Here is a 15152-nt window from a genome sequence, read left to right on the forward strand (position 1 = left end):
CGGTAATACAGGAAAGATTCTAGCATGGATAAAACAATGGCTGATTGGCAGGAGGAAAAGAGTGGGAATAAAGGGCTGGCAGCCAGTGACTAGTGGTGTTCCACAGGGGTCTGTGTTGGGACTGATTATTTTTATATTAGTGATTTGGATGTTGGAATTAATGGCTTTGTTTGCAGATGATATGAAGATAGGTAGAGGGGCAGGTAGTTTTGAGGGGAAAAAAAGGAGGCTATAGAAGAACTTGGACAGGTTTGGAGAATGGGCAAAGAAGTACATAGATGGAATGCAGTGTCCAGAACTGTATTATCATGCACTGCGGTTGACTATTTTCAAAATGGAGAGAAAATACAAAAAAAAATCGAGATACTAAGGGAATTGGGAGTCCTTGTGCATCATTCCCTAAAGGTTAATTGGTGGGTTGAGTCTGTGGTGAGGAAGACAAATGCGATATTAGCATTCATTTCAAGAGGACTAGAATATAAAAAGCAAGGACATAATGTTGAGACTTTGTAATGCACAGGTGAGGCCTCCCTTGGAGTATTGAGAGCAGTTTTGGGCCCCTCATTTTAAAAAGGTTGTGCTGAAACTGGAGAAAGTTCAAAGGAGGTTCACGAAAATGATTCCAGAATTGAATGACTTGTAATATGAAGAGCGTCTGATGGCTCTGTGCTTGTATTCACTGGAATTCAGAAGAATCAGTGGTAAGCTCACTGAAACTTGCCAAATGGTGAAAGGCAATGATTTCACAATGATTTCAAAACACCAGAGGATGTTTCCTATGGTGGGAGAGTCTTAAAACCAGAGGACACAGCCTCAGAATAGAAGGGCATCCTTTGAGAACGGATATGAAGAGGAATTTCTTTAGCCAGAGAATGGTGAATCTGGAATTCTTAGCCACAGGCAGCTGTGGAAATCAAGATTTAAATATGCATAAAGGCAGAGGTTGATAGAGTCATGATTGGTCAGAGCATTTAGGATATGGCGAGAGGTGGGAGATTAGGGCTAAGAGGAAAATTGGATCCGCCATGATGAAATGGCAGAACAGACTTGATTGGCCAAATGACTTAATTCTGCTCCTATATCTTATGGTCTAAGATTTGCCCTACCTGAGCAAGTGTGACTAGAGTAATGATATATAGGCAGCACTAATTTATTAGCCTTAGCATTCACTTTTTAAAATAATTTTGCTTTAGTTTGTGTCTTAACATTAAAATATTTAAGTGTAATGTTTATTTTGAATGTCCCTTAAAACTGTTATAATTCTAATAAACACACACAGCTTTCATATGTTGTCAGGACTGTTTTGGATACAAGGACTCGTTGGACTGTTGCCTTAGGCCCTCTGCTGCTTTGAGCATTCCACTGATTTCAAGGTTGTCGTTACATTGCATCTGGATCATTTGCAGGGTCCCCCCCATGTTAAAACAGGGTTCCATTCCTGTGAGCTGCTCACACACAAGTTAGTCATTTTGTAAGCTGGGATCTTGGATTGTGGATGTCATGCAAAAATACCGGTTAGATCCTGCTCCAGAGAATTAAGAACTCAAACCTTTGCTGGTACTGACGCAGTGCCATGCTGCTGTTGTTCAGATGAAGAATTATAGCAAATCCATTGACAAAAGATGTTTAAAAATCCCAGTGGTATTTTCAAAAAGAATTTATCCTTGCTTTCCTTGCTGGTATTTCCAACTAAAATATATTGACCTGGTTAATTTAATGCTGAACACAAATTGGCTTCTATGTGTCCTGCATTATATCAGACACTGCATTTTAAATGTATTTCAGTGGCTGTGCAATCTGCATTTGGGTCAAGATGAGCATTGTACGAATGCACATTCTTTTGAAAGCAGGCTATTGGATTCTGTAGCCAACTTGCAAGAATCAGAATCAGGTGTGATATCGCTGGCATATGCTGTGAAATTTGTTCTCTTGCGGTAGCAGAACATTGCAATACATTTTTTAAAAAGTATAAATCGCTACTAAGTACATACAGTGGATTTTGGTTAATTGGGATACATTGACACGCATACGTTTTGGCCCAAATAAGCAGCTGCCTCAATTAGCTGAAGTTTCATGAAAATTCTGAGATTAGATGAGATTCAACTTTATTGTCATTGTGCCGAGTACAGATACAAAGCCAATGAAATGCAGTTAGCATCTAACCAGAAATGCAAAGAATAGTGTTATTTACAAAATAACTGCGAATAAAAAGTAGGTGCTACAGCACACAAATATAAAAGTACTGAGGCAGTACAATATTGGTGCAATACTGCTTAGCGCTGTGATGTGAGGTTCAGCAGGGTCACAGCCTCAGGGAAGAAGCTCTTCCTGAGCCTGCTGGTGTGGGAGCGGAGGCTCACCGGATGGGAGGAGAGTAAAAAGTCCATGGTTAGGGTGAGATGCATCCTTGATAATGCTTTTCGCCCTGCCCTGGCAGTGTTTATGGGAGATGTTTTCAGTGGTGGGCAATTAGGTGCCGATAATCTGCTGGGCAGTTTTCACCACCCGCTGGAGTGCTTTGCGGTCTGATACGGGACAATTGCCATACCACACTGAGACGCAGTTGGAGAGTATGCTCTCAATGGTACAGCGGTAAAAGTCCGTCAGTATCCTGGGACGGAGGTGAGCTTTCTTGATGCTCCGCAGGAAATAAAGGCACTATTGCGCCTTTTTGATCAGGATGGAAGAGTTCAGGGACCAGGTGAGATCCTCGGAAATGTGGACACCAAGGAATCTGAAGCTTGATACACGCTCCACTACAGCTCCATTGATGTAGATGGGAATGTGAGTGTGGCTCCAAGCATGCCTGAAGTCCACAATGATCTCCTTGGTCTTGTGGGTGTTAAGGGCCAGATTGTTGTCGGCACACCACGCAACCAGGTGCTGGACCTCATCACTGTAGGCCGTCTCGTCATCCCCTCTGATCAGGCCAGCCACCGTTTTCAGCCCTGGCCATTTCTGGTATCTCCAAGCCTGAATGCTTGAAACTTTATACTTGCTTGAAACTTGAAATTTTATATATATATATAAATAAAAAAATAAGTAGTGGGAAAATATAGGGGAAAAAATGGTGGTGTTCATGGATTCATTGTGCATTCAGAAATCGTGTGGCAGAGGGGAGCTGTTCCTGGTATGTTGAATGTGTGCCTTCAGGCTCCTGTAGCTCCTTGGTGGTAGCAATGAAAAGAGGGCATTGTCATGCCGCCTTTGTAATTGCATCAATATGTTGGGACCAGGATAGACTTTCAGCAAAGTTGACACCCAGGAACTTGAAACTACTCATCCTTTGCACTGCTGATCCCTCGATGAGAAGCAGTATGTGTTCCTTCGATTTCCTCTTCCTGAAGTCTACAATCACTTCCTTGATCCTACTGACATAGAGTGCAAGTTTATTATTGCGATATCACTTAATCAGCTGATCTATCTCACTCCTGTACACCTACTATTCAACTTCTGAAACTCTGCCAACAAGTGTCATCAGCAAAATTATAGATGCCGTTTGAGCTGTGCCTAGTTGTGGGTATAGAGAGAGCAATGGGCTAAGCACACACCCTTCACATACGTTAGTGTTGATTGTCACTGAGGAGGGGATGTCATTTCTGATCTGTATTGACTGTAGTCTCCCGGTGAGGAAGTCAAGGATCCAGTTGCAGAGGGTGGTACAGAAGCCCAAGTTTTGAAGCTTATTGATTAATAAACTTTTAACATTTAAGAAAAAAAACTTGGGACAGGTACATGGATGAGAGGGGTATAGAGGGATATGGTCCAGGTGCAGGTCAGTGGGACTAGGCAGAAAAATGGTTTGGCACTGCCAAGGAGGGCTGAAGGGCCTGTTTCTGTGCTGTAATGTTCTGTGATTAGAACCAAGGGTATGATTGTGTAATCAATAAACAGCAGCCTGGTGTAGGTAGAGTAGGAGAGTGTATTGTAGGAGATGGATGCCAAGAAGTTCATTGCTTTAGTTGTGAAGTAGCTGTAGGTGGCTTTGTGTATTTATAGAGCAATTTATCCAGATTTCCAGAACTGCTACTGAAGCTACCAAATACAGTTTTATTGAGTTTAGCAAGTATAATGAAATGTAATGAAAAGTTTTGTTTTCATCGCACTGTGCAAATAACAACATAATTGTGGCTGGACCACCACTGGATAATTGCGTCATGAACTACGTGATTGAAATGATAGCATTGTTGGCATGAGAGTGTGTGCCAACACTTGCGGTTGCCCCATGTCCCCCATCGTTAGTTTGTGTTGGTTGTTTACACAAGCAACACATTTCACTGTATGTTTTGATGTACCTGCGATAGATAAAATGAATCTGAATCTAATAATCAGGATTAAATATTGAAAATCACAGGCTGTAGGGGTGGGAAACTCTGTGAATACCTTTTAAATAGGAATTGAATAGTAATTTAGGGAGTGACTTTTGGCTGTGGAGGTTGAGGATGGGGTTGGTACATTCGCTTTGAGTATTGCCATAGAGCCCCTCTGCTATAGGATTATATGTTCAGATTGCAAATAACCAAGAGCAGGTGCAGAATAGACTTGTGTGAGTTGTCCTAGAGATCCATTACAATGTTGGACTGGAGAGTTGGGCTTGCTCACCTCTATGGGTAGAAAGGGTTGACAGGAAATCATGCTTGGTTTGAAAAGGGTAGGTAGTGGGATGCTATGCTTACTTGTGGGTTATGCAAAATCTCATGGTGGTATTAGAGCTCCCAGCCCGAAGGGAGGAAATTGATTCAACAAAGGCCTTTAGATGGAGATGGGATAGACCAACGAGGGAAAATGATGTGTTGGGTGAAGGTGGATTGACTGTCCACTATTTATGCTGCTGTATGTTGATCACTGTGGTGATGCTCTGTACCATTCACTCATTTCATTGTGTTTCTTATCCATAAGCACCAGCCTCTGGTAGTTTTAATGCAAGTTTCTGTTTATATATTCAGTGCTGGAAGTAATTATTTCAGTTTCTCTTGTGGCTGTTGGTGGTAGGTTCCATTTACTCTTATGGCTGTACTCTAGTATGCTGGTAAAATAAAAATAAAATGCTAGAAACATTGAGGAAAAAGCTGACATTTCATCTGATAAAGTGGAATGATGCAGCGCAGGAAGTGGCTGTCCAGTGTAGATAGCAAACACGAGGAAATCTGCAGATGCTGGAAATTCAAACAACACACACAAAATGCTGGTGGAACACAGCAGGCCTGGCAGCATCTATAAGGAGAAGCACTGTCGACATTTTGGGCCAAGACCCTTCATCAGGACTAACCGAAAGGAAAGATAGTAAGAGATTTGAAAGTAGTGGGGGGGAGGGGGAAATGCGAAATGATAGAAGACCAGAGGGGGTGGGATGAAGCTAAGAGCTGGAAAGGTGATTGGCGAAAGTGATACAGAGCTGGAGAAGGGGAAGGATCGTGGGACGGGAGGCCTCGGGAGAAAGGTGGGGGGAAGCACCAGAGGGAGATGGAGAACAGGCAAACAACTAAATATGTCAGGGATGGGGTAAGAAGGGGAGGAGGGGCATTAACGGAAGTTAGAGAAGTCAATGTTCATGCCATCAGTTTGGAGGCTACCCAGCCGCTCCTCAAACCTGAGTTTGGATTCATTTTGGCTGGGAGACCGTTTCGCTGAACACCTACGCTCGGTCCGCCAGAGAAAGCAGGATCTCCCAGTGGCCACACATTTTAATTCCACGACCCATTCCCATTCTGATATGTCTATCCATGGCCTCCTCTACTGTCAAAATGAATCCAAACTCAGGTTGGCGGAACAACACCTTATATAGCGGCTGGGTAGCCTCCAACCTGATGGCATGAACATTGACTTCTCTAACTTCCGTTAATGCCCCTCCTCTGCTTCTTACCCCATCCCTGACATATTTAGTTGTTTGCCTGTCCTCCATCTCCATCAGAAGCTTTCCCCCCTCTTCTTTCTCCCGAGGCCTCCCGTCCCATGATCCTTTCCCTTCTCCAGCTCTGTATCACTTTCGCCAATCACCTTTCCAGCTCTTGGCTTCATCCCACCCCCTCTGGTCTATTATCATTTTGCATTTCCCCCTCCCCCCACTACTTTCAAATCTCTTACTATCTTCCCTTTCGGTTAGTCCTGACGAAGGGTCTCAGCCTGAAATGTCGACAGTGCTTCTCCTTATAGATGCTGCCTGGCCTGCTGTGTTCCACCAGCATTTTGTGTGTGTTGTCCAGTGTAGATACCTGTGCAGGTCTGCTGAAAGTTAATTCACTCATAAATGTGCAAGTACCTTCCTCAGCCATCACTCCCAAAAATGGTCTTTCAGCAATGTGAATATTGTGTGTAATTCCACTGGACATTTTATTTTAAAATAAAATTCCCTTCCTTCTGTTCTTTCTCCCTGGCAGCCCCTGCCATTGTGAAGAGTTTTCTTTCTGAAACTCTATTGAAACACTTCACTTGCTGTGAGACCTCATCTGACTCTTTGGATCTCCAGTCAGACGTCTGCTGAAATGGCCCTTGATCAGTGCCTTGCAAATCCTGCTACTTGAGCCAATTTTGAATTCAAGCTATTTCCCTTGGATCGCAATGACTTTGATAAGGTCCAAATTCAAAAATCTGAAGAATTAAAGACATTATTAAAACCACGTGGACCAAATGTAGTGTCCAAGCTACCTTTCAAGTATATTCCTAGACTTATTATTCACAGAACATGAGCATTCTGGTAAGGCCAGCATACAATCCCCACCCCTAATTTTTTGTTTAGCTTTTCAGAGTATTTTAAGTGTTGAATCATATTTTGAGCAGACTGGTTAAGAATGATCAAAAAGGACAATCAGAATCGGTCTTGGGTTTATTATCATTGTCCTAACTGAAATTTGTTGTTTTGTGGAAAGTAGTACAGTACAAAAACATAAAATTACTGTGGATTGCAAAATAGTGAAAACAGAACAGTGAGGAAGTGTTTGTCAACACTGCAGAAAATTGTTAAGGAGGAAGAAGCATTTCCTGAATTAAGTGTGGGTCTTGAGGCTCCTGTAGCTCGCCTGACGGCAGTAATGAGAAAAGGGTATGTCGAAGTGGTGATGATCCTTAATGATGGATGCTGTTGAGGCACTGAAGCTTGAAGATGCTCTCAATGATGGGTAGGGTTGTGCATGTGATGGTGCTGGCTTAGTCTACAGCCCTGCATAGCTTCTTGTAATTCTCTGTCTTGGAGCCAGACAGTGATGTCGCAGTGATGAACTGGATGACTTTCAACAAAATATGGCCGCATCACCATCACTGATAGTGTTTCATTCCAGGACTTCATTCACTGTGTTTAAGCTCCCAGCAGTACTTGGGTGGGATTTGGACTTTTCTGACGTGTCAACTGTCCAGCCATTTAGATCACCAGTGCGAAAATGTAATTGCTTTATAACTCTGTGTTTGTGATTAATCTATGCCTTTCTCAATAGTGTCCAAAAGTTTGCATGCTTGGGGGAAGGAGGTGGCTGGGTGGGGCAGATACAGACTGGGCAGTACTGAACTTTAAAATATGATTGTAGAACATATGACATCCAATCCTATTGAAGAAAAAATTGAAGTAGTTGACTGGGTCAAAGTTGAAAGAAAATTTTCCCCTTCTGGGGAATGTAGAAAGAGAGAAAACGATTTCAGGCTAAAGGGATATCTATTTCAGACTGGGATGAGGAGAGATTTCATTCAGGAGAATTCTGCATCCCAGGGAATTATGAAAATGGAATTATTAAATATATTCGAAGCTGCAAAAGTCTTTTGGACTACTGGGGAATTCCATTATTGGGATCAGGCTGGATTTGAACCTAATGATCAGATTAGCTGCAATCTCAACGAGTAATGGAGCTGAATTGAAAGCCCATGTGGCTTAATTCTTTGATTTCAGCTTCTAACCTGTAGGTCTCTGTTTAGGATTGGTTGTTTATTGTGGGGAGTTTCATTTGGAAATAATGAACTGATTCTGACTCCTTTTATTAATTTTTTCCAATTTTGTTTCCTCCTCCAGATCTTGCAATCCCTTTCAGCCCCAACCAAAAATCTGGAAGCTAATCAGAACCAGCAAGCCCCCGACGTTCGGCATCCCAACGCCGTTCTTTTCTCGCAGGTCAAGCAGTTAACCCCCGAAGCGCAGCAGCTGCTGCAGCAACAGTCGCAGCAGCTGCAGCAACAGTCGCAGCAGCAGCAGCAGCAGCAGCACCAGTTGCTCCAGCTCCAGCAGCAGCATCTAATGCAGCTGCAACAGCAGCAGCAGCAGAAACCTCACCCGCAGCTTCACCAGCACCCATTCCAGCAGCAGCAGCAGCAGCATGCCTTCTCACAGCAGCAACTGCAGCATCAGCTGCAGCAGCAAATGCAGCAGCAACAGATCCAGCGGCTGCAGCAGCAGCACCTCCAGCAGCAGCACCACCTGCAGCAGATGCAACAGCAACAACAGCAGCACCTTCAATATCACCACCACCAGCAACAACAGCAGCATCCCGTTCTTCAGCAACAGTTGCAAATCTTTGGACATGATCCCGGGTTGGAAAGTAAGTGGTTGGAGAGGAAATATATTCGTGCATATAAATACTGCATAATAAATGTTGCATCCACATTTGTTTTAAGGACATTAAAAACGAGAGCAGGGGTAGGCAGTACTTGTCAGTCTTCCTTCGCCCCTTGAGAACATTCTGGCTTTAGCTCCAGTTCCTCAAAGTACTTTGTAGCTCTTTTGATTCAAGATTGTTTAATGTCATTTCCAGGACACAAGTGAAATAATTGTTACCCTGGATCTGATGCAGCACAAAAAACACAATAAGATAATAAAAAAAAACCACACATTACTGTGCAAAATTCTTAGGCACGTATACACAGGTAGGTGCCTAAGACTTTTGCACAGTACTGTAATAAGTTTGTATTGCACTGTACTGTTGCAGCAAAAAAAAATCATTGATGTGTGAGTGACGATAAACCTGATTCTGATATTGGTCTCTGTTGTGGACTAAGAATGGGAAGGGGACAGGGAGGGGGGAATCATGGTTGGGAGAAGTGGAAGTGAGAAGGGAGGGAACGGGAAGTAGCAGAGAGACATTTTGTATTGATCAATAAACCAGTTGTTTGGAATCAAATGACATTGACATTGCCCAGTAGGTCTGCACACATGCCACCAGCCCCACCTCCCCCCGCCCCCCTCCTTTGACCTGGCACTCCTCTACCACATGTCCCACACTTCTCCTGCAGTGCTCCAAATTCAACACAGGATACTCACCCCGAGTATTGTTAACAGTTTTGGGCCCTTCATCTTAGAAAAGATGTGCTGGCATTGGAGAGGGTCCGGAGGAGGTTCAGAAGGATGATTCCAGGAATGAAAGGGTTATCATACAAGGAGTGTTTGAAGGCTCTGGGTCTGTATTCGATGGAATTCAGAAGGATTGGGGGGGGGGGGGGGGGAATCTCATTGAAACCTTTTGAATGTTGAAAGACCTAGACAGAGTTGATGTGGAAAGGATGTTTCCCATGGTGGGAGTGTCTCGGACAAGAGAGCACAGCCTCAGGATAGAAGAGCACCCTTTCAAAGCAACGATGCGGAAACATTTCTTTAGCCAAAGGGTGGTGAATTTGTGGAATTTTTTGCCACATGCAGCTATGGAGGCCAGGTCACTGGGTACATTTAAGGCAGAGATTGATTGGACATGGCATCAAAAGTTACGGGGAGGAGGCCAGGAACTGGGGTTGAGGAGGTGATAGAAAAAAAGGATCAGCTATGATTGAATGGTGGAGCAGACTCGATGGGCCAGATGGCCTAATTCTGCTCCTATGTCTTATGGTCTTGCACATCCGCTCATTTCTCCCCACTGTCGCACTTCTAAGTTACCCTGGCTTCACTGCAGACCACTGTTTCCTTTCTAATTCTGTCTATTTTATATTTTTCTGCAAGTGTGTCACTTGCTTCCCACCAGTACCTGCATCCTTTAATGAAATTAGTTTTTTAACAGTTTTTCAGAGTAAGTCTGCTCAGACCCAATAAGGAATTATGAATGATGTTTTCCTTAATTTCTCAAAGTTCAAAATAAATTTGCAGTCAAAATACATATGTTACCAAATATAAACCCTGAGATTCACTTTCATGTGGGCATACTCAGCAACTCCATAGAATAGTAGCTATAATAGGATTAATGAAAGATCAACCGGAATTCAGAAGACAACAAATTGTACAGAGGCAGATATAAATAAATAGCAATAAATAATGAGAGCATGAGATAATGAGATGGTCTTCAAAGTGAGGTAATTGATTGTGAGAACATTTCAATGATGGAGCAAGTGAAGTTGACTGTAGTTAACCCGTTTTATTCAGGTGCCTGACAGTTGAGGGATAGTAACTGTTCTTGAACCTGGTGCTGCGAGTCCTCTGTCTCCTGTACTGCCTTCCTGATGGCAGCAGTGAGAAGAGAATGTGACCTGGGTGGTGGGCATCTCTGGTGATGGATGCTGCTTTCCTGTGACAGTGTTTCATGTAGATGTGCCCAGTGGTTCTCATCTGTCTCTGTATCTTTTGTTCTTTAATTTTGTTCCTCTTGTGAACACTTGGCTGTGTTAAAAGCATTATGTGAGTTTATGTTAAATATATATATACATTTTTAATGGAACCGATGAGGATATATGAATTGCATATTTAGTATCAAGTTTATTGAATTCAGGAATGCACTTAATATTCTGACAAAATATTCATGGTTCATTGTGCAAATGTTCCTAATTGTTTCTTAAGTGATGCGGGACTTGCTTATTTTCATTATTACTTTTACTGAGGGTAATTTATGTATTTTAATCCTGAGTGCTTTTGGAACAGTCTGCTCTTGAGTAAAGTGACAGCTCAAAGTTAATGTTCTACTACAGTTTCAGTCTGAGCATGTCATGACTTCCAAACATACCGAGCATTACTCATCATTAATTGAACGTACTTAGGAAGCACTTATATAACACATCTTGTACAACTCCTCAATTAATCTTGAAAAGGCCATATTTTAATCACAGAGGGCTAAAGAGCAAAGGAAAGGGAATACGTCCTGTCCTCCAAGGGCGTTAGGTGGCAATTTATTATAAAGTGAGGGCAGAAATATATACAAGTTAGATCGTTCTACTTGGGTGTCACTGTTCTCTTCCTGCCAAACTCTAGATTCTCATGTCCATTCTTTAGAGAAATCAAATCTTCATTGTTGTTCGTTGGCACGGAAGCATAGTGGTTAGCACAACACTTTATAGTACAGGTGACCTGGGTCCAATTCCCACAGTTGCTTGTAAGGAGTTTGTACGTTCTCCCCATGACTGTGTGGGTTTCCTTTAGGTGCTCGGGTTTCCTCCCACAGTCCAAAGATGTACTGGTTGGTAGGTTTAATTGGCTATTGTAAATTATCATGTAATTGGGCTCCGATTTAATCTAGGGATTGTTGGGTGGTGTAGTTTGAAGGGCCAGAAGGGTCTATTCCGCACTGTATCTCCATAAATAAATAGAGTATGCAGAGTTGGAAGATTTTCCGATCTAGTAGAGCATTGACAGTAGTGACCCTTGGAGCTGCAGTAACTGTGGGTCATTAAGGCCTTAAATTACATGCATTGGGATGGTACGAGGTTTATGTGGTTAATAAATGAATTAGTTGTTGGACTAAATGATATGGGGTTTTTAAACTTGAGTAATTCTTTAAAAGTGCATCTACTAAGAGTTTTAAAATCTGTAGCTTTCTAATAATTTTCTTTCCAGAAGCAAAACTGCATTAAGTGTAGGCAATGTTAGCATGAATTTCAGTTGGGTTCTTGTGTTAGCTAATTGTGACTCATTAAGTAGCCTGCACAAATGAATCAATTTATGTTTCAATATAACATTGTGGCATGGTGGGTTTTTTTAATGCATCTATAGGAGATTCACATTCTTGTACTGTTGAAGCTTAAATATCAGTATTCAATTGAAGAAGTTAGCAGTTATTTCCAGGTGAGCAAGCTTCAAATTAATAAGTAATTAACTCTTATTTTAGAGATAAGCACGGTAACAGGCTGTTTTGGCCCAACGAGACCACTCCACTCAGTTACACCCATGTGACCAATTAACCTACTAACCCGTACACGTGTGGAATGTGGGAGGAAACCGGAGCACTCAGAGAAAACCCACATCGTCACGGGGAGAACGTAAACTCCTTACCGCCCCAAAAGTGCTGCCCTTGCGGCCTCATTCAGTTCTTGTAAGAGCTGAGTGAAGAACTATGAGTCCAATTATACACTGACATTGTAATAATTTAATTTTATCTTAATGATATGTTCTTTTTCCTAAAATTATTTCCCAGTTTGTAAAATGCTAAATTTGAATGTTTTCACTTTTGAGGATGTGTTTCAGCCTCTTCAGTGTTACTAGTCCTGGAAACTCACAAGCATACATTGTGCTCCCCCTGGCATATGAACAGGGGGGAGACAATTAGAATGGACAGGAGTAATTTTCTGCCCCCACCAACGCCAGGTCCAAAGTATCCCAGTCTCAGATGCAGGTTCCTGATCTTTTGGCATCTACCTCTGGATGCCCGAACATCTGGGATATGAGACGAAGCTGCAGTCAAAACCTTGGGTACTCCAAAGGAACTGCAGTGTCAGAAGTCATGCAAGTGTGGACATGGAGCTATTCAGGCTGCAGAAATTGAATGCGGCTAGGCAGTCTGTGAATCTGTTTGAGATCTGTACACGCTGCAGACACTTACAGCATTCTGCACCCAGGTCCCCAGTGGCAAGAGGGAGGATTCGTGTAGAGAGTCAGGTACAACTCTGTGGGGCTAAGCAGACAAAGCTCTTGATTCTTGGAAGGAACACCCAGTGTGAAAATCAGTTGTTTTCTGGAACATAATTGTCACAGGACTGCAAGTATAGTAATGTATTTTTGAGCACTGAAGTATCTGATGACAGCTTTAGTAGTTCAGATAATGGAGAGGGTTAAATATGCCAAGGCCTCTCTGTTGATTTTATTTTCTTTAGCTAAGAGGGCAATAAATAAATGAGAGAGATTTAATGTAAATAGGCATGTGAGGAATTGAGAGGGAAATGAGATTAGCAACTGGAGAGTGGTAGGGTGTGGAACTCACTCTTTGAAAAGCTGATGACTGTGGAGCACCAGAAGTTGTGGATCAGAAGCTGGGAAATACGATTTAGCATGAAGCTTTTTAATTCTGATGGCATGATCCTTGTTTATTTTTAAGAGTTTCTATACTTATCCCAGAAGTTAATTTAAAAAAAAATCCTGGAAATAATTGGCAAGTCAGGCCAGATCTCTGGGAAGAGAAACATAGTTCGTGTTTCAGTTTGAAGGCCCTGAGTTTCCCATATATCCATTTTTTATAATGCCGTGAAATAGAGACCTGAAAATGTGCTAGGTGACTGCTCTGTTTGACTGACCTAAATCCCTATTCTGTAACTGACTCGAGTAAAGATGAAGACTGAGAATGGGGCAAATGAGATTAGTGTTTACTGAAGATTTAATTTCTAATGTTGACACTTACTCACAATTGGTTAACCTGTATGTTACCACAGTAATTATTTTAGGTGCTTTATTCAATGACATTTGAGTATTTTCATAAAGTCCAGTGCATAAATGAAATTCTGCATCTGGTCACTTGATCAGTTGACCTTGTTTTTCTTTTAAGTTCCAGAGGAGTCATTTCTACTGGGATGTGTTTTCGCAATTGCTGACTACCCCGAGCAGATGTCTGATAAACAACTGCTGGCAACTTGGAAAAAGGTAACAATGAACAAAATGCTGGGTTAATCCTACAGCTCTTTGGGATAGCTGCACCCCTCTTGATTTTCCCTTAAATTTACTCATTATATTGACACCCACAGTTTCCAGTACCAATGTTTAACCTCCTCTAAGATCAATCTAACCATATTATCTACCATATTATGCTTTAATTGTCTGTGTATATACTTTGTCCAGATTATCCAGGTGCATGGTGGAATTGTAGATCCCACTCTGACGAGTCGATGCACTCACCTTTTGTGTGAAAGTCAGGTCAGCAATATGTACGCCCAGGTAAGCATGTACATATAATTGCCTTTTCTTTATCTCATATGTATATTTTAATCAGTTTTGGAACTGATTGTGATCTCTCTCGGAACTAATTTTGAGCATCTCTGTCAGAAGTAATTTGAAGCATTTGGATTGATAGGAATGTTGATGCTTGTGTTATTGTAGCACGCGGTGACAGTGCTGCTTCATGTAATTTTAATATACTACCGTACTATTACTTATGATTAAGCCATTATTTTTAAAATTTTTATTGCATACGGTAATCAGTTCTTCATTATACTCAGCTGGAAGATGACATAGCTAGTTCAATACGGAATAGGGTTCAAATGTAGTAAAAATAAGGTGTTGGAACACTATAAAGTAGGTGCCCAGTTTATCTCCTCTTTATTTCCAAGCGTGCTGTCTCTAATATTCCCTCCACTTTCAGATCATTCTGTAAGAGACAGTTTTATCATGTGTTGACCGCTGACCTTGGACTCCCACCAAAAGCTATTTAATGGAATTGAATGATCAGCCCTAATTCCTTTGTTCCAATTCATTTTTCAGATTAATTTTCAATTTATGACAAGTTGTGAATTAAACATTTGTTTCATGAGGTTGTTGCATCTGTCAATCAGGACTAGCAATGTGAGATTTATTTTCTTTTGCACAGTCATAAAGAGATGGTGTTGAGAATTGAACAGTTGATCTTCTCCGCTGGCAACGTTTTCAGTATCTAGAGGAGAAAACATAATTTAATCATGGAATTAAAAACAAATAAAAATAACTTCCGGAAAATTTCATTAGGTTATGCAGCATTTGTGGAAAGAGAAACAACTGATGTTTCAGATCGGGGACTCTTCATCAGAAGTAGGATAGGAAAAGCTAAGTTGTATTCCGTAGCAGAGAAGTTGGAGGAGGAGTAGGTAGAACTTATTTTTTATTATATGCTATCAGTGACAATGCAGAGGTTAGAAACCCTTTATGCTGCTTGATGTTAACAATAAGGTTGTGGGACATTATCAGCTGTCCAGACTATATAAGTAGTTCTGCTACAATGCAACAGGGTTCCTAAGAAAACTTATATTCAAAGCATAGATTTAAACAGGTTTTCCCGATGAAAAATGATTTAGTACCATCCCGGCGTATA

The 15152-nt window shown here is 41.7% G+C and overlaps 1 protein-coding gene across 1 annotated transcript in view; it reads left to right on the top strand.

The window, feature by feature from the left end:
• Positions 1 to 15152, top strand: part of paxip1 (PAX interacting (with transcription-activation domain) protein 1) — a 133505-nt gene that overhangs the window by 47707 nt on the left and 70646 nt on the right. The window contains exons 7-9 of the mRNA XM_073054904.1: positions 7994 to 8516; positions 13641 to 13735; positions 13931 to 14026. Of these exons, the coding sequence (XP_072911005.1) occupies positions 7994 to 8516; positions 13641 to 13735; positions 13931 to 14026 (714 nt within the window). The remainder of the gene's footprint in view (positions 1 to 7993; positions 8517 to 13640; positions 13736 to 13930; positions 14027 to 15152) is intronic.

The sequence above is a fragment of the Hemitrygon akajei genome, chromosome 8 (assembly GCF_048418815.1).
Source record: "Hemitrygon akajei chromosome 8, sHemAka1.3, whole genome shotgun sequence".
Lineage (NCBI taxonomy): Eukaryota > Metazoa > Chordata > Chondrichthyes > Myliobatiformes > Dasyatidae > Hemitrygon > Hemitrygon akajei.